Consider the following 19,288-nt stretch of genomic DNA (forward strand, 5'->3'; position numbering starts at 1 on the left):
ATAAAAAGTGTCAAACAGGTGCTCGAAGATCAACTTGTGCGAACTTTAACTTAACAGGTACAAGATCATTAACGTAATCACGTGTTGCCGCGCGATAGATGGTAATCTGGAACAACTACATACTCGTGTACTACGTGCGGTAGGTAATCTAAAACGAGACAGTTTAATTACTTCCTTAATGCACTCATTCCGCGATCACGGCTCGATAAGCAAGCATTATGAAGAAGGGATGTCGAGGTTAAGGGTGGAAGTTTCGTGGGAACGAGGCAGCAAAAGGGCAATTAAGCGGGGTCTGTGTTCGAGATAAAAAATCAAAAGGAGTGTCCCCTAAACTACCAGGTGAGTTATCTGAGACGTATTTTTTCCTTAATAATTTTAACGTATTTTACTGTTATCCCAAATAAAAGAATACTGCTTCTAGATAACATTTTCGAACCTTGACAAAAGCCTTTGAAGGCAGTACAATTTTGTTACGGGTAACTTTGTATGCACTCATATAACGGAGGCATATTCACTTTCCATCTCAGGGAACTTGTCCTCGAGAATCTCCTTGACACTTTCAGAGGCACATCCTTCGAGACCAAGGGAATCGACGAGTCATGCGAAGGAAGTTAAATGAAAAAACTAGGTCCCCTTCACGCGAGGATGACTATACCTAGAGGGATAACAGTGGCTGATTCGAGAACTCGCAGCGGTCCTGAAGGGAGTAGAAAAAAAAAGTATCGAGGGTAAGGGAGAAGATCCCACGGAGTAGGTTGATCTTCATAAAGTCTTTGAAAAGAGAGTAAGTTGCGCGTGTAAGCAAGTTTTATTCGTTTCCATGGAAATTCTCAAGATTCTTTTCTACCGTTTCAAACTTCGTCTTCATTAAGGACCCTCGCGTCCTTGTTACTGGACGCCTTCTCCTGTTGAAGTTTCGTCGACAGCCTCTTCGCCATCTGCGTTATCTGGGGACACACAGAACCTTAGCATTAAGGAATACCTTCCTGTCTTGGCAACTCCAGAGCTGATTTTCCTTCTGTTCTATATACTTTCTTATCTTAAGAATTAATTAAATAGTTTTATATATTGATCTTAAACATTAAATAATTTTATATACTGCTAGAGAGACTCAGCCATGTTTTCTAGCTTCTACCATGTTCATGTTCATAGAATTTCCTGGAAGATCTTATTTTGAGGACTTTTATAATATATTCGGAGAACATATACATCCCTGGAATGATTTAGCTATTATCTATTAGCTTTTGCCTATCATTTCCTAGCATGCACATCTGTAGATATAGAACTTGCTAAAGGAAAACATAATTATACCTTTGCTAAATACATATCTAAAACGCTTTCTAGGGACTTGCCTGCTGATCCACGTCTAAAACGGCAGTGATATCGTTGAGGGCGGTCAAGAGTTCAATAGCAATGCTTCTCTTGTCCACTGCGTCCAGAACAATCGCATAATTAATTAGTACAAGTGGATCCTGGGGCGAGAGCGCGTGCGCCTTCTGCAGCACCTTCTCAGCACCTTCCAAATCGTCGAGTCGTTTCAATGCGACTGCAACAACCAAGATAGCGATTTAGCACATCGTCAACATAGAGGTGCTGGTCGAGTGCCGAAAGGAGGGGAGGCGCAGACGATACGATTAGAATTTCCTATGCGACAATGACATAGTAGTGTATCCGTATCGGCAAACTCGCTATCCTCTGTCTACTGTACAAGGCGGGGACATATTGCGATGGTAGTCGGAACTTGCGCCGCTATAACAACAGAAAAACAGGACAAATTGCGGGCCGAGTATGGTCGGAGAAAAAGTCGTGCGCCGATGGCTGTCGTTATAAATAACTTCGTGAGTCTGAGCCTGATCTTTCTCTTCGTTCCATACTAAAGACGTCTGTCTGATACATTATTGCCCTCGATATTTGAGAAATTCTTCAAGTGTAGCGGTTGGAAATTAAACAATTGTTAGAAACTATCCTTGATGGCTTGTTAACCGAACAGAAACTTGGTTTTTGGTATTGTTGCTTAGATTAATTACATTAAAAAATGATCTATGAGTTCATAATATCTACACACCATATCGGTGATTTAACGTACAACACCTGACACCTGACCTATGGTAGAGAAACTAGGCTACTTTCCAGAACTCTACTGAGTTTGGTGAACTTAGACAGATAATATTTACCCTGGGGCACCCGCTCAAATTGGAGTTTCAATCATCTCTGTGTCACTCATATTGCTGGTGCTTTCACTTTTGATTGAATTAACTGCACTAGCTATCCATAATCATTTGGACATTTAAAACGTTGCTATTACTAAACACGAACAGCGTATATGAATTTATCAGCGAAACAAGAAATCTTTGTAATAGCGCAGACTCTATTGATTCGTGTAAAAAATCGACTCGATCTGACAATTAAGATAACAATTCTCAAGCACGGACTGTTAATTTCAACTCGAAAAAGGTAATGATATTTCGAAAGAAAATAAAGATCTTAAACAAGACCTAGACAATATTAATATGGAATAACCCCTATATCATCTAAGCATCGCTTTCGTTTCTGAATAATGAAATATTTATGAAAATGAAACCACATATGTAAGACCTGTTCCAGGGAATTAACGATGCGGTGCCTAACTGCTTAAATATTTACTGAAGGCAAATACCAAATCCCGAAGTCGATGAAAAGACGTCGCACAACTCCGAGCCGCTATGCAGTTGCAGCTGCAGCGGCCAGAAATTAACAGACGTACACCGTGGGCTTCGATCGCATCGAATATTCGACTGCCTCCTGCCCCTTTTCGGTTGGCCGAAAATCAATCGAAGTACAAATTCCCCTTACGTCCTAGCAGTAGATACGGCATGGGGTTCTTGGGATCCGCGCTGACCGCGGCGCACAGATAAATAGCAGCTGAAGCTGGCTGTCCAGTGGTCAGCAATACCATGCCGAGATTATAGGCAGGCATGAAGGCCATCGGGCTCAGATAGTGGGCCCTCTTCAAGCATGTAATTGCCTGTAAGTAAATTAGAGCGTTAAACCGATTTTATTTGAAATTAATGATCCTCGCATGGATCGCGTGGGACAGTCGTCGGGCACGTAAATGCACGCAATTGTCTGATCCCCTCTGTGAATAAATCAGGATTTGCGAGCCGTTTTGATTATGCAACATGGGGCGATTCGATTATTATCACACGACCGCGGGTCGGATGATAAAAACGGAGCTGTCAAAGGGACCGAACGGGACGCGTGACCTGGCAACCCTAGTTTTTCTTATCCTCGTGTCCCCAACAACGTCCGTGAGTTCTTCTTATCGGCGACAAGGTAGCTAAAGCCGAGCTTCAAGCTTAATCCACTTAACTTCGGAACCTTAGCTCACTAACGCGTAACCACGTTCCGTGGAATGACAACGGACTGGATTAAGGAACTTCAGGCTCGCACCCTTGCATTCTCAAAGCAGATCCACTGTTTGCAAACGGTCCCTCTAACGTTCATGGTAGCCCAAAAATTCGGCAAAGTTGGCACAGTCGTTTTCTTCGTCAGATAAAACAATTATGCGGATCGTTTTGAACTGTTAGATGAATGTTTCGTTATTGAACGAAATTTTTTATATAACCTTAATTATCACGCTGTTTTTACCGTGTGCCTATGACATTTTTAGTACATTTCAAAATAGAACTTTCGTATTTTGCTATTCACGGTAAAATATTTCAGAAGCATCGTGCAAAAAGAATTTTCGCCTCAGACTGCACGTGCTAGGATAATAAATGGTGAATCTTTTATCAACATTTTCAGATTTCCGATTCGCTGAGAAACTTTATTACGGTGACGGAAATATTTAATCACGCTTTGCGATTTAATTCTACTTATCGTGTCGCTCCGACTCGATCAATCGGATGTTTTTCTCTGTAATTGACGCAAGGAGGACCACTTTGTCGGAGACGCTGCTTCGACTCTTTGAGATAGTTGGAAAGAAGCAATCAGTTCGATGCAAATGTCTCGATCGGCCTTCAGGCGACCACAGATGCTTGTCAATCATGTTGATTAATCTGTGATTATATGTTATCCACGCGATCGAGAAACACTGAACAGTGCCCGAAGCTTCGCTATGGATTCATTTCTCTCTGTCTCAGTCATAGCAGCTTACATAACATCGGCGCATGCAGTGACTCGCGACTAATAATAAATCGGTTATTACTGTAACTACTTTTTCATGCGATTCATAAACCGCGGTCCTTGGAATTAATCAGCTTATTGTAGTAAGACAATTTTAAAAAATCTAAACAATTTAAACAATTTGAATAATCTTCTTGTTGTAGAATCACTTCTGATTCCTTGGTTCCTTGATTCGATGGCATTCTTACTCGAAGACACTATGTTTTCTTCAATATTTCCACTTGATTATTCGTTCTACGTATTTACAACTAATTCTATTATTTACGAACCCAATGAACTCTTTCAAAAGTGCTTCCTTTAATCGAAAGGATGTTGCAACGAGCACTTAAAACAAATTTCGATAGAATCGATGCTGTTTAGCACAGTGGTATCGTTTTGTTCGGGTAAACTACAGTTCCAATTAGAGGAACCTCTCTGGCAAGTAATTTACATCACCGATTTTCTCTTAGTTCGGCAGCATATTGCAGTCGATGCAGTAACTGCATGCCTCTATCTTGTCGCCTAATTGAGTTCCTTCAGGACACAAGTGTGTCCCGCCCGTCATTCTGAGACCGAGCCGCGCGTGCACCGCCCTCTTTAATGGACTTTAAATTAATTATCGTCGTTAAATCCAAAGCAGTGTCTTCTTGTCATGGATAAAGAACAAGCTTATTGGATCACTTCCAACAATTAGTTTCCCTTTTGTGGTAGTGCGCATTTTACTCATTTCTTATACAGATTACTTTAATAGAATTTTTCTTGCAAGTGATCAAACGCTTTACATGCACCACATAACTGTTTTATTTTTCCAATGTAAAAAGGAAACTCTGCTGTAGCTCCCTCTAATGGTTTCTGTGCAAAAAATGTCTGCTCTCAATCTACCTTGAAAATGCCCGAAAAGCTAGTGCGTAAAAATTACTTCTCTCGTTTCAGACGTATTGAACGCGCCCACTTAAATAATTGCAACGATATATAAACATTATTATCTATAGAATCGGTCTCTGTACGAAATATTAGCTTAACCTTAACAATTAATGCTCCAAGAATTGTTACAATTAAAGTTTATAGAAATCCATCTGACAAAGAAGAACAGGTTCCCGAATCTTGGAGACTACAAAAAGAGTTGCAGCTGGAATATTGTCAATTGGAACGTAAAGCATAAAACTCGCTATATAATTTTGCAGCACGTGACAAAAAGATTATGAGGAATCGAAATGACGACTTGCATCCACCTTAGTTTCTCTATACCTAGAGATATAGCCAACACAATGTTAAAATAGGAAAAGAAGGTGTGCCCAACAACTGTGTTGTCAATCACGTCCATTACGGGATACTAACGGCAACAAACTTCTGTTTTCCATAGAAGCACATTCCTACGTTGTTCCACAGGGCGTGCGATTCTGGAATCGATTGTGCCGCCAGTTTGTACTTAGAAAGCGCCACGTCGTACTCCTGGTGATTCTAAAAAACAGAATGAATGTTTTAGCAACATTTCACGAACCGAATTCGGTAAAACTAATTAAATTTTTAATAAATATTACAGAAATGCCCAATATATTTTGTAATAACTTGCAGCGTTCAAAACGTGCCTATTACCAAAAAAGAAAATTTAGTTTGTAATAGCACGAGCAACAAATATTCAATGTGCTGCTTTCGAAATTGATTTTGCGTTGAAAGGCTTCAATCGCAACAGTTACCTTTAATATTGTTCTATTGACCAGCCTCTTACACGCTGAAAATTAATAGGAGAAATGATATTTGACACAATAGTTTGACGTATCTCATGTTCCTTGTGTTGTTTATATAACAAAAAAAAAATGGTTTCAAGTTTGTAAATTCTGTGACTATTAAAGCGTTTTGATGGAGATAGTGAACAACGATTGCACCGCAGCACATCGAACAATCCATTAAGCCCATTAGACAACAACCGCACAACCAATTTTCGGGTGGGAAACTATCGATAACATCAAATTTAGCTAATGCACTATTTCAATACACTTTGCGGAATGTTGTTACGCGTGGCATCGGTGTATGCTTGCTACGTGCACACCGTTTCATCGCTAAAATCAATTTTAAAACAGAATTTCTGCTGTTATTTTAAGACCTATGTAACAATATTACTTTTTAATCAAGGGAACGGTCTGCATCGCTGAACAAGCTATTGCATCAAATCAATTAAATAGGACCATAACAGAATCAAATCTTATAATTAGACTGTGTAGTTATGGCATGTACAGATTTTTAACATGCAAAGAAACACATCAATTAGCCAGGACCAATAGTACTTCATATTTTATTTTTATAATAAGGAACGTTTTTTTTTAGTTAAAAATGAGATTTCTCCTTAAACTCTAAGTATTATAAAATAACGTATGGAATCTGCATGAAAATACACATTCTACACGTAACAATAATTGAAACTTAAAGAAATCTACAGGTAAATACACAAATAAGGTATGGCTTGCGATTTCGGTATGCGTCTTCAACCGGTAGTATATGTATGTATTGTATCATATCGTTCGAAGTTGAGGGCGGGGTGAGCGAATGATCGTGTTACACGCGGAAACAATTTCTCTTCCCTTTGGAAATGTTTCGTGCTCGGCATACCGTACAGATCCGCACGCTCACCTGGATTACGTAGGCGATCGGCAGGATCGCTTTGGTGCAATTCGGAAAATGAGCAAGCGCGGTCCCGAATTGTTGAAACGCCCGTTGAACGTCTCCGGTTTTAAGATAGAGCAGACCCAATTCGCTCGCGGCTTCGATACACTCAGGATTCCCGCTGAAACCTCAGGAAAATCGGTCGGGAAAATTAAGACACGCGATGCGCGAATAACTCTCAGTCCCCCCCCCTCCCCGATTCAATTATCGGTGTCAACCGAATCAAATTTTTCGCAGTTTTCATACCACTGACAAATTCTGAGCAATCACTGATTTTCCCTACTGCTAAAATGATAAAATTTTAATTTTTTTAATGCGTTAATGTGAATATTTGTCGATTTATCTGGTTGACTTAACTTTACCTTTCACGAAAGCTAAACTAACTTTGTGAACGAAAAGTTCACAAAATTTCCTTAAAAGTATTCTATCAGAACGGACAAATGTGTCTGCCTCTCGTCGTCTTCTCTGAAGGAGAACTAGAATTTATAATTGTCAGAAGGTAGTCAAGCACAGATAACATTTGAATTTCCATTCGTTGGCATCTACGGTTATGAAAGGAGCTGGGAAACAACAATGGTAATCACCGCTGGGACAAATTATCTGCTGAACATCGTTTCTTTTTGCTCAACAAGTTCTTTTAACCCGTGATTCGACGACGAGAGATGAGAAGCAGAAACATAATACGGTGGAGCTTGGGTCGTAATGTCGTAAACAAGATCATTTGAGCCGACGCGATGGCTGCAGGAAATTAAATCCGCGCGTGCGAGATCCCCGCGAGGTCAAGCGCGCGTTAGTCGCGGGATGCATTAAAACGAACTACAATCTCTCGTCTCTCCTTCTGATCAGCCCCTACCTAAGAGCCGCAGAGTAAGCGTTCCGGGCCTCGGTAATATGATCCTCCAGAAGGTAGACCCGGGCTAAAGCAATATACGGTGACTCGTCCTTAGTTAGCTCCATCGATTTCTTCAAATGCCTTTTTGCTTCGTTCAAATCATTCAGCTTGGCATAACACTCCCCTGTAGAAAAGAGAATCGAATAAAAGCGGCTGTACGTTGTCGAGTGCGCTTCGATGATCTACGATTCACAGAATGGTCCATCGATGATGCCACCGTCGGTAATGCCTTCCCGTTGCTAAACGAATACTATATTCATAGTGCTTTTCTAATTGAATTCTCCAAAGCTACGAGAACAATCTGAAGACTATTGATTTTAGTCCATGATGAATTCTTAAAATTTTCATCGCGTAGCATTTTTGTTACCAGCAGCAAATCAATAGAATTTTCAGCAACTGTATTATTTTTTCAATAGATGATCCCGTATTTATTTTCAACAAATTTTCAAAGACTATTCAATAAATGTAAGTAAGCAATTATAAACTAAAAAAGCTTAAATATTTTCATCTTCCAATTAATGTCCTGCATTTTTCCATGAGTTTCTGTATCACTTTTAAGTGTCCCAAATTATTGTACAGAGAATTAATTATAAATACACGGTCAGAATGATGGTAATATTGATTAATTCATGCAGAACCTAATTGTAGATGGATGAAATTTCATGCTGCGAGCGATATAAGTATGTACTATACATTGCGAACTGTTCTCATTTATGTGATGTGCGTATACAATAATTTCATATCAATATGCATAGTTTAATTTCGCGCGTGAAAATATGTGCATCTTGATGAACCATCCCGTACGTTTTATCCTGGTTAACAGCCTTGCCTAGATTCAGATAAATTTCCCAGTCCGGTATATTGGATATCCTCTCAGCTTCCAGATACGCGTCGATTGCTCGTTTATGGCTGCCCATTATCAAACTGTAGATAACACAGTATTATTAGAAGTATGTCACATCAAAGAGATTAATGCTAGTAGAGAACATTATTTTTTAACTGTACAATAGTCATTTTAAATTTAAAAATGATTATATTTATATATGTTGTATAATTCCATTTTTAAACATACTAATGATGGTGAAATCTCGTAATAAAAAACCTTGAAAAATTCTACCCGCCATTGCATTCTATCCGCCTCTTGAAACAGTATAACTTCGTACTCAAAACTTGGCTTCAGTTTTCCCTTTGACCCACGCAAACATTTATACAAATATGTGTTTTAATTTTTTACTTGGATATAAATTGAAATATAACTCGACGAGTAAGGGTGATAAGTAACAATCCAATAAGATCGAGTACCGCTCGGCAATGTCCGAATCCAATTTAATCTGCATCACGTTGCTGAAATGTCATTCTCTTTACTTACAGTGACTTAGCTATCTGTTTGATGGTATTAACGTTAGTTGAATTGACGGTGTACGCCGCCTGAAAACAGTTCAACGAGTCCTGAACTTTTCCTTCCCTCCTAAGTATCAACCCCTATACGAAAGCAAAAAAAGAACACGTAGCTTGAATACTTCAGATTATGATCTAGCGTGAACATTTTTCATACTTTCAAATAATTCGCATATTCATTGTGTCCGTTTGAATTTAGCAGCTCCTGGTCGATTAAGCTCTTGCAGGTTTTATACTCGTGCCGCGTATAATGGCGATGCAGCAACCAATTGTTGCACTCTATGGCTGGTACTTCCGGTGCTGACCCAACAATCAGAATAATTATTATTTACCTATGTTGTGGTTAATCAATTATTAACTTGTCTGGTATCTTTGTATTTATAAAATTTAATAATATAATAATTATGGATTTTGACGTAATTTACTACGTTTCACGGTTTTTATTTCGAAGCCGGTAGCGGTAGAGTTAGCAATTGTCAATCAAATGTTTCGATACGATATCAACGAGTACTATACGAATTCCCAAAAATGATTTCGTCATCGTCTCATAAGTAAATTCTTATCTTTTATCAGCCTTGAATTTAATTCCACTTTTAATCCAGCCTTGTCAATCAAACTTTTAACATACATATGTACGCGCGATCGTTTCACGTATTACGCGAAAACAAAAAGAGAAACACCTTTCTTCCCTTTGTCGTTCCTGAGCCGTTGCGGAGCTGTCATTTGTTGTTGAATCCGACCATTACTAAGGATATTGTTTGCCATTGTTAGAACACTGAAATAACGTCGCACAATATACCTTCTCGATCTGTGCACCGTGTAGTAGCATGACATTAGTGGGTATGTGTTGCTATTCTTTGCCATGACAACCATTGCATTAAGCCCCTTTCACAATCCGACTACCTAATTAATTACCTCGATTCAAAATTATAATGAGACAAATTTTTAGATGCCTAATACGATACTTATCTGGCTTAACACGAACAGTGTTTACATTAACTTAAAGTATAACTTTTTACATATCTTTTGGTTTCCACTTACTTTCCTAATCTAATTAATTAAATCCCTAAATATTTGTTAAATCATTTGTGGAGACATTAATAAATAAATGGAGTAATTTTGTGTCTAAAAATAAACAGCAGAGCCTAATATACCTACTAGTGCTTTGTCAAAGGAAAACCATACAATAACCTGGAATGTCATCATAATAATAATTCTGACATGTCTGAATAAAAAGTGTATCGCGTAAGAGCTACGCTCTACAGACGCCAATCTTGTTAAAAAAAACTACTTATGTGACGATTAAGAGGAAAATGATTTATTACAAAAACCTGGTTGCATACTCGATTTAAAAGTCGGCTACACAAAAAGATGCACCGTGCGAGACTCGTAGCGCCATCGGGGTGATAACAAAAACTACGAAGCGTCTACAGCGCATCAACTTGGTTATTGGTGTAGTTTCGCCGACACGATAACGAGGGAAACATTAAAGAATTGCGACATTTCGATTGCAGGAGGGATTTTATCGTGAAAACTAAATTCAATCATTTCGGGGGTGTTGAAACTGTATCTCGTCGAGTGCACAGTGCCGATTGAACAGTTGATCGATGGGCATACAATGCTCGTGGTCCCGTGATAGCAAGATGTAGGCGAACTGCATAGATTAGTTGCCAGTGCTACTATTGTGAGTCGATTCTCTGTTGAACTTTCGTAGAACGTCACGTCCTGATATCATTGTTCACCCCCGTTACAATTTTTATAGGTTATCTTTACGATCCCACATATGCCGCTTATCCACCTGTTATCAATCACGAAACCAACAAACGCTTTTTTACAGATGCATATGTCCTCATAATTTCGATGTCACGTTATATCGAAACACCGTTGGACAGAAACTTGTAGCTGAAAAGAGAACATTAAAGTAGTGGAAACCTTGAACATTGTTTTTTTGCTCCCTGTTTTTAATCCATTGCTTCCTGTCTCCATGCTTTCTGTTGCCTTCCCCCAACATACACTCACATGATTTATGTGACAACGTTTTGTTCTTTTTCTATTGTGAGTTCTCGTTGTTCAATCATTATTATAAAAATTGATTCAATGTATTTAAATCATTTTTTCATTAATGTAGATAGTTTATGTTTTCTACTTTCTATTGCCACGCTTGACAAACAAGTCTGAACAGAAATTTGATTTGTTTTACGTTTTTAATGTTATTGTAAATTTAGGGTTTAAATCTCATAAATGTATACACTCAGTAAGTATGCTATATAACTTAACAAATCCTGTTAACATTTCAGCAATCAATTTTATTACAATGTCATAATCAAAGAAGAAGGGTTCTGGATACATCATGAGCTGCTCCGTAGAACTACGACAGCGAAGACAGCAGGGGATGGTGGAGGATCCTCATAAACTAGCAGCAATGATGAATAAATCTCAAAGACTTGTACTGGGACTTTTAGTTTTACTTCTGGTAGATATAATTTGGGTCTCCAGTTCTGAATTAACTAAAGTAAGCACTAACTTCAACATTACTATGATACATTATGAATTATACCTAATAATATATGGTTTACATTTCAGTACATTTATAGAGAGGCTGCATTTGAAAAGCCATTTTTTAGTACCTATGTAAAAACATCTATGTTTACACTTTATTTGCTGGGTTTATGTTTTTGGCCACCATGGCGGGATCAATGTAACAAACCTGCCACATATATGGTAAACTCACATAAAAATAAGCCTCTTAGAAAATTATATTTACGTTTGCTTTCTTATTTTCTTTTTTAGTTTATAGATCCTAATGTTGAGGATGATAACTTTTATTCAGAAGCCAATACAAGTCTGGTAAGCATTCTTTTGTTCACTATTGTATTATTAGTATTAATAGAAGCTTATAACATTCCAGAGTGATCCAACATTTGTTCCAATAAAAACACCAGATCATTGTGATCGTTCTTCAGGCACAGAAAGTGATGATTCATCAATACGTTCTGTCCGATTTAGTAAGTTAGCAGAAGTCAGGCATATGTCAGAAACTGACGCCACGGAAGCATTATTGGCGAGACTTAGTTACCAAGCTAGCTTAAGAGCTGGGGAGCATGTGAGGCGACAAGCCAATAAATTTTCTGTGCAAAAAGTTGCTAAGATTGCACTTATGTTTTGTTTACTTGTATGTAGCAATTTAGCAACTTACAGCAATTGTATAAGTATTGAGCTAACACTTGTCCATTATATTGCAGTGGTTTATGGCGAATTATACTTATCAGATCTCATTAGCAAAAACCGAAGCAGGAGTTGTAACAGTATTGTCATCGACTTCTAGCTTATTCACATTATTTCTTGCTGCTTTTTTCCCGAGCAACGGAGGAGATAAATTTACACTGTCTAAGCTAGTTGCTGTAACCATCAGCATTTTTGGACTAGTATGTATATTCTCATGTTTCGCTTAATCTTCATGACTGAGATAGTACGAATAATTTATTTTTGTTTTTCAATGTTTAAGGTATTAGTTGGTCTTTCAGATTTAACTATAGAAACAAATAGGATACCTACTGGTATAATATTAGCGCTAGTCAGTGCATTTTTCTATGCTGCTTACATTGTATTTTTAAAGAGAAAAGTAGATCACGAGGATAAGATGGATATACCAATGTTTTTCGGTTTTGTTGGTCTTTTTAACTTGACACTTCTATGGCCTTTATTCTTTATTCTTCATTATGGTCATTGGGAGGCATTTGAATGGCCAGATACCCATCAGTGGACATTTTTAATTATCAATGGTCTTATTGGTACTGTTTTAAGTGAAGTACTTTGGCTATGGTGAGTTCATGAAAGAATTTAAAACTATATATTAATACACTATTATATTGTTCTTTTATACTTTCAGGGGTTGTTTTTTAACATCGTCCCTTATAGCAACATTGGCAGTTAGTTTAATTATGCCAATGTCAATGATAGCCGATGTACTATTAAAGAAAGTCGAATATCCTTACATTTTCTACTTAGGAACAGTTCCGATGCTTCTAGCATTTCTAACTGTGTCTCTTCTATCCTATTATGATAATTGGGATCCAGTTATGGATTTAATTAAAAAAATTTACATCTGGATTTGTAGAAAAAACAGATCAACAAGGTACTGCCTATAAGAAACTCTAATTGAAGTATAATATTTACATGAATTTAAGTGTTAACATTAAATTGTTAACTTTGACATTAAAAATTTCAGAATGCCAGATCTTGAAGCAGAACAAACCGAATCGCTAATAGGAATAAATAGCGGTGAACATGAAGCTTAACTCGACAATAACTATGAGGAAACTGTGTAATAAATGTCCTTTATGTATGTATATTTCTACACCTAACTACAAATGCTTCATCGACGAGCATAATCTTCATTAATGTACTGTGTATACATCTTCTTGATATGAATATCTGTTTTGATGAAAGGATTCTGCATATTTTTTAAGTTAAATATTCTATGTATATTTAATTATGAAGCATTATCTAAAAGATAATGCCAAACAATGTCGTTACATAGTCATAATCTTTTGTAATGCATATGTTATTCTATTGATTTGCCATAAAAGAAAATTTAAATTTCGTTTGTATGCAGAATGCTACAAAACTGCCAGACAATAATTGCGCTTACTCGATATACACATTATTAGAGACAACAAAAATTAATCATTAAGCTTTTTTTCGTGTATATCGAATTAACATCATCAGCACGTTACTTTTTGAAAAAAAAATAGTAAATTGAGTTTGAATGCTTCTTTCTGCAACACAGAATTTTAGCTATTATGAGTTATAGTTAGCTTTCGTATTCATTGTATATTTTTCGATAGCATATTAAGCAAATAATATTAATTGTGATGTTTCAACTAACATGATGTACACATTGGTTGAAGGTATTAAGTTTCTCTGAGTAACATTATACGCTCCTCAAGTCACCATGCATTGCAGAACAGTTACATTCTATATGCTAAACTGTATCGTATTTACAGAAGCTTATAGAAATACCAGTGCTATATACACTATTTGTTTTTCCAATGTCCTTAGACAAATTACTTAATATATTCGTAATCGGAGTAAAGTCTGAGAAACAAAAAAATACTTATTTTATATCTTGTAATTACGTTAGAATTGTTATCATTATCATTTAAGTATTGTTTTGATAAAGTATTAGTTTATAAAGATCCCTCAGAAAAACTGTAAGCATCATAATAGAGCTTAACTTATATTTTTTGTTATATAATTTCGAGAAGGATATCCTAATCATTATTGTTATTTAAAAGTAGCTGTTAATTGTTACGTACTTATTTTTGGTACACAATGTACGAAGTATGCCCTCAATTCTAGGACAATGTCTGAGATATTTGTGCAATTTTTAATGATATAAGACAGAAATAATAAAGAATATATTTAGATTTTGGACCAATTTAAAATTCAATAATACTGTCGAACATACTGGCAAAAGAAAAAAAAATTTGAACAGTAATTGATAAATTTTATGGCATACAATTTTTGTATGAGTGATAACTATATCATCTTTCTCAAGTCTAGTCAAAGTAATTATACTGAAACATTCCTTTGTTAAAGTAGATTTTACATACATTACGATATCTGTAATTAATATATTTATTCACGGAGATACACTGTGCAAGTCATATACTGAATGAATGTGTGTACTTTATTATATTGAGTATATGATTTCTTCATGAAATACTAACTAGTATATTTTAACTAACAACGCGCACAATTTTTTTATTAAATGAACAGTCAAAAACGATTCTCAGATACAAGTGTTAATAAGTTCATGATTTTTAGGCAAACCTAAACATTGCACATATACTACTTACAAACACATACAGAAAGAAAAATTACATTTCTTAATTAAGAAAATTTATATAATATTTTGCAAATGAAAGATTAAAAAAAGCCACAACATAAATATAACAATATTAGCTTTATATTGTGATATAAACATTATGGTGCGCAAATATAATTCAATTTAGTGTATCATAAATCAAACTATAAATACTGATGTAGATCATAGTTTACTGTTCCTGCATCTACTACAGTTGTATATTTATTGTACATACAATATTTTAAAATTAAGATTATAATTATATACATATTATATAAATATATATGTCATTAATAAAAATGACTGATCACAATAACACATTAGCTCCTTTTGTACAGAGAACTCTTATTGCAAATAAAAAGAAATTTGTTTCAATACCAAGTATTTTTCATTGTATGTACTCAGAACATTTGACTCCAGGAAAACAAGTGTGATTCAACTTGAAGTACAATCCAAGTATTTTATATAACATGAAATTAACGTCAAGCCTGTACAATTTTTGCTTTTTTTATACTATTAATCATTTAAATAGTTAGTTTGTAAAGTATTTGGACAAATGTATTGAACAAAATATCAGAATGATTTGAAATGTTTGACTGCTTCAATATGGCATATCAAGATAAGCGAAATGCACTTCAGTTGAACATAAAAGGTAACAGAATTCAATCTGCTTATAGTTTTTACTAACAATATGATACTAAAATCGCATGTGTCATTTTAGTAAATAGTGAAAACTTATTACCACATCCACAAAAGTGCAACGCAGGATCATTGCGGTATAGTTTGTTAAATTAAGTCTCTAATGATAATGGAAGAATACGTTTTCTATCATTTTTAATATTTTCAGCATACCAGCTGATCCATCATGGCCAAAAATACCACAACGCAAATTAGTTGACGATTTCAGTGACACTGTTGAACCTCCATGTGTAATCACTTTAACTGGATCACCAAGAAGTCGTACTATAGTCCAAACACCATTAAATCAGTAAGTATTCATTTTACATTTTTTCAAGTTTTAGATAAGTGAACTTATATATTCAAAATTTTAGCTCTCCTAAATCTGCAGTAACAAAGGATAGTGCTTATTCTTCTTTTAATCATCAAAGAAATAATTCAAGCGCACACACATTAAAAAGACTCCCTGGTTATGTCGATCCTCGATTCAAAAAGTATTTTGTTTTCTTTCTACTTACAAGGCATAATTAGTTTAAAAAATTATTTATATTTTTTTTTATCAGAGTTACAAATATTAAAAGGAACCACGATCTACCAAAGATAAAAATAAATCAAGGAGACATGCAGACCTTAGACAATAAAAAAATAATGAAGATAGTGCCAGAGAGGGACATTAATCAGTACATATAATTTTTAATTGAGAATATCCTATTATGATTATGATTATTATTATTATTATTGTGTGATAATTTTTATACAGCAATTAATTTATCAATACAGAGATCGAATGCAGGAATTGAACAGACAGAAATTATATGATACAAGTAAAATTGAAGGTCTAAATGTGAATGTGGTAAGTAAAATATACTTAAAAATTAGAATTAATTAATTTTAACAATATCTTATCAATAAATTGCATAAAAGGCTATCATTAGGACAATATAAGAATTCTATAGCAATTAGAAATATAAATAGCAATGAAGAATCAATGTTAGAACAAAAGAAGAATGTGAACAATATGTTACAGAAAAGTGAAGACACTGAATTTGTAGACCAGATCGAAAATATGGAGAGCATAAGTTGCAATAAACATCAATCAAGGACATCGATGAATGACGCAAATGTACAAGTGGATGCAACTTCTTTACCAGTGCAAGTATGCATTATTTTGTTGACATTAAGAATAAATTTCCTTACTATTTCAATACGTTTAGGAAAATAATGGTCAATTGCTTTTTGTGATGGACTCAAAAGTACAACCACATCCTTTAAATGCAATACAACTTGACACGATTACTGTACCTCAAGAATATTTGAAACAGTTCTATAATGTGCAGGTTCCAATACTCGCTTACAAAAACATTCCAATTCCAATACCTACTGTAGGAACTAACAATGTAATGCAACAATGTGCGTCTAATTCCGAACAGAAAAATGAAACATTAATTGCATTTCCATTAAAAGAAGAAGTAGTACATGGTGTGCATGCTCCTGATAATAAATCTATAAATCAAATTAAACAAACATCATTGGGCCAAACAAAAGAGGCAAACAAACCGTTAGTTTTAGAAGCCGATAAAGTTATAATTGAAGAGAAACATACTAGTAACAGTAAGGCAAAGGATGCATTAAAAGTACAAGATACTGTAACGAATGAAAATAAGGAAAACATTATATATCCATCTAAGAATTTGGAGAGTTCAAAAGTACATAGAAAACTGCAAGAATCTAGTGATTCTGAATATTATATGCCAAACATAATTAAAAGAAAGATCCACAACGGCATATTACAGCATGCAGGAATAAAAAAACATGTTTGTAATACTAGTGGAGGAGAAACAACAGATTCGGAGTTCATTTTTCTAAAGAACGTTAAAAAAAAAGAATCTAATGATGCAAATAAGCTTTCAACGAAACATCACAAGATTAATGCGTGCAGTTATGAACAACCAAATGTTATATCAAAAGAAAGAAATGATTGTGTTCAATCAAATAAAGGTATTTCTGATCAAGATCAGTCAAACCAAGAACATAAGAAATGTAATTATGAAACAAAAGCGAGGAATAAATCAGAACAAAATTTATCTTGTCCAAGAAATGAGTGCACAAGGAAGCTTTATAGAAGCTCTGAGCCTTACATAACATTCAAGCAGAAGTTGACATCTAGGAAACTTTCTAGGAAAGCAAGAGTCTATCTTCAAAAAAATTCTCATTCTGCGTTAGTGGATTCTGATTACACGTCAGCGTGGCCCAATTGTCAATTCAATAAGTATAGATGTAGCCAAACAAATGTTCAAAAACATAACAATCGCAAGACAAAAAAGATGGATCATCATTCCAATGTCAAATTATCTGTTCATGAGAACCGTGCAATTGCACAAGTAGAGAATAATTTGAACTCTGTTGAACAAAGTTATTTTCAAAGTGATCAGAACCTAAAGACGTGTCGCAAATGTGATGTATCTCCAAGATCAAATACAAATGATACAGTCGAAAGTCCAAAAGGTATCCCTCCCAAAACCCAAGAATTACTGAATAAAAGTTATTGGGAATATTACAATAAATTGAAACATAAAATAAAAAATACGGACAGTCTAGAATCACAATATTTGTATAATTTAACAATGGATATACCAAAAGCTACAAATGAAAAGTCAGATGAAGTATATGATAAAAGTTGTCAAAAACAATTACCCTTGAACCCTGAATTCCAAACATTGCAACAATGTTCAGCTCTGTCTAGCATGATTAATAAAGCATTGTAAATTATATAAAAACTTAAGTTTTCCTAATAACAAATTATGTACTCGATTAATTAATTAATGATTTACGGTTTCCAGAGATGCAAAACTTCAATCCAATACTGTACAAACAAATCATTTATATTTGAATGGAAATATAAAGTCATCAGCCGATCCTTTGGTTGACACACAAAATATAAGTACAATTAATGTGGTTCCAAACTGGATTAACAATGATGAAACAGTATTTCAAAAAGTTAAATATCAAAAAACAAATGAAAATGATAAACAATATTTGGAACTTAAATCCATCAGTAAGTATTGAGTTACTATTATTTACAATACATGTATATTTAATAATTGATACATATGATTTCCAGTCTTTTTTGGTGGCATGATGTATATTTTAATCATATTCCTACCAATGTTGTATGACTACTTCAATTACGAAGAGTACGATGATTATGAAAATTTGAGTTACTTAGAATTCATAGCTGATTACATTTTATCATCATTCAAAGAAGCATTTGGTGGCATCTTCAGTGGTATAAAACAAATTTTTTTCTTCCCAGTAAGAATAAAAATAAAACTACAATAATATTTATGCTTACAGTAAATTAAACTGATCATATCAAATATTACATAATTTTATATCATTTTTAGCCTGCATGTAAAAAATGCAACAACATTGTATAAATTAGCGATGATCATCGTGCCATGCTGAAGCTTTAAAACTATGGTTTTGTTGATATAAGTTGATATCTGTTTTTGTAACAGACACATGTTTTTATAATTGCATTTTCATCCGTGTACCTGGATTTTTGTATCTATTTACAATTAAATTGTGTTTTAAGATCATTTATTTTTAACTATCAACCAATCAATCCTTACTGATATATACAGGGT

At 34.9% G+C, this 19,288-nt stretch overlaps 3 protein-coding genes across 4 annotated transcripts; 2 read left to right on the forward strand and 1 right to left on the reverse strand.

The window, feature by feature from the left end:
* Bbs4 (Bardet-Biedl syndrome 4) lies at positions 1-9,917 on the reverse strand. Its single transcript, XM_078178957.1, has 10 exons — positions 9,775-9,917; positions 9,252-9,394; positions 9,066-9,178; positions 8,526-8,620; positions 7,658-7,820; positions 6,772-6,925; positions 5,482-5,604; positions 2,833-3,004; positions 1,353-1,546; positions 1-947 (listed from the first exon to the last, which is right to left on the reverse strand). The coding sequence occupies exons 1-10, from the start codon at positions 9,857-9,859 to the stop codon at positions 852-854; spliced, it is 1,338 nt and encodes a 445-aa protein (XP_078035083.1). The 5' UTR covers positions 9,860-9,917; the 3' UTR covers positions 1-851.
* A 536-nt stretch (positions 9,918-10,453) lies between these two features.
* LOC144469002 (solute carrier family 35 member F5) lies at positions 10,454-14,874 on the forward strand. 2 transcript variants are annotated; one of them, XM_078178842.1, is made up of 9 exons: positions 10,454-10,778; positions 11,392-11,606; positions 11,678-11,815; positions 11,885-11,941; positions 12,003-12,197; positions 12,337-12,519; positions 12,600-12,916; positions 12,984-13,229; positions 13,323-14,874. In XM_078178842.1, exons 2-9 carry the CDS (start codon positions 11,445-11,447, stop codon positions 13,390-13,392), a joined length of 1,368 nt encoding a protein of 455 aa, XP_078034968.1. In that variant the 5' UTR covers positions 10,454-10,778; positions 11,392-11,444; the 3' UTR covers positions 13,393-14,874. The 2 variants fall into 2 exon arrangements, with proteins under 2 accessions (XP_078034968.1, XP_078034967.1); XM_078178841.1 differs by having other exon boundaries at positions 10,458-10,778; positions 12,003-12,266.
* Positions 14,871-19,230, forward strand: LOC144469003 (uncharacterized). The gene is given in 10 exon segments (XM_078178843.1): positions 14,871-15,615; positions 15,685-15,739; positions 15,811-15,951; positions 16,016-16,135; positions 16,205-16,321; positions 16,422-16,797; positions 16,856-18,402; positions 18,482-18,696; positions 18,763-18,953; positions 19,046-19,230. Coding segments are annotated over 10 exon segments (2,859 nt in total). The 5' UTR covers positions 14,871-15,551; the 3' UTR covers positions 19,079-19,230.
* Positions 19,231-19,288: the final 58 nt, after the last annotated feature.

Source organism: Augochlora pura, chromosome 4 (genome assembly GCF_028453695.1).
Source record: "Augochlora pura isolate Apur16 chromosome 4, APUR_v2.2.1, whole genome shotgun sequence".
NCBI lineage: Eukaryota > Metazoa > Arthropoda > Insecta > Hymenoptera > Halictidae > Augochlora > Augochlora pura.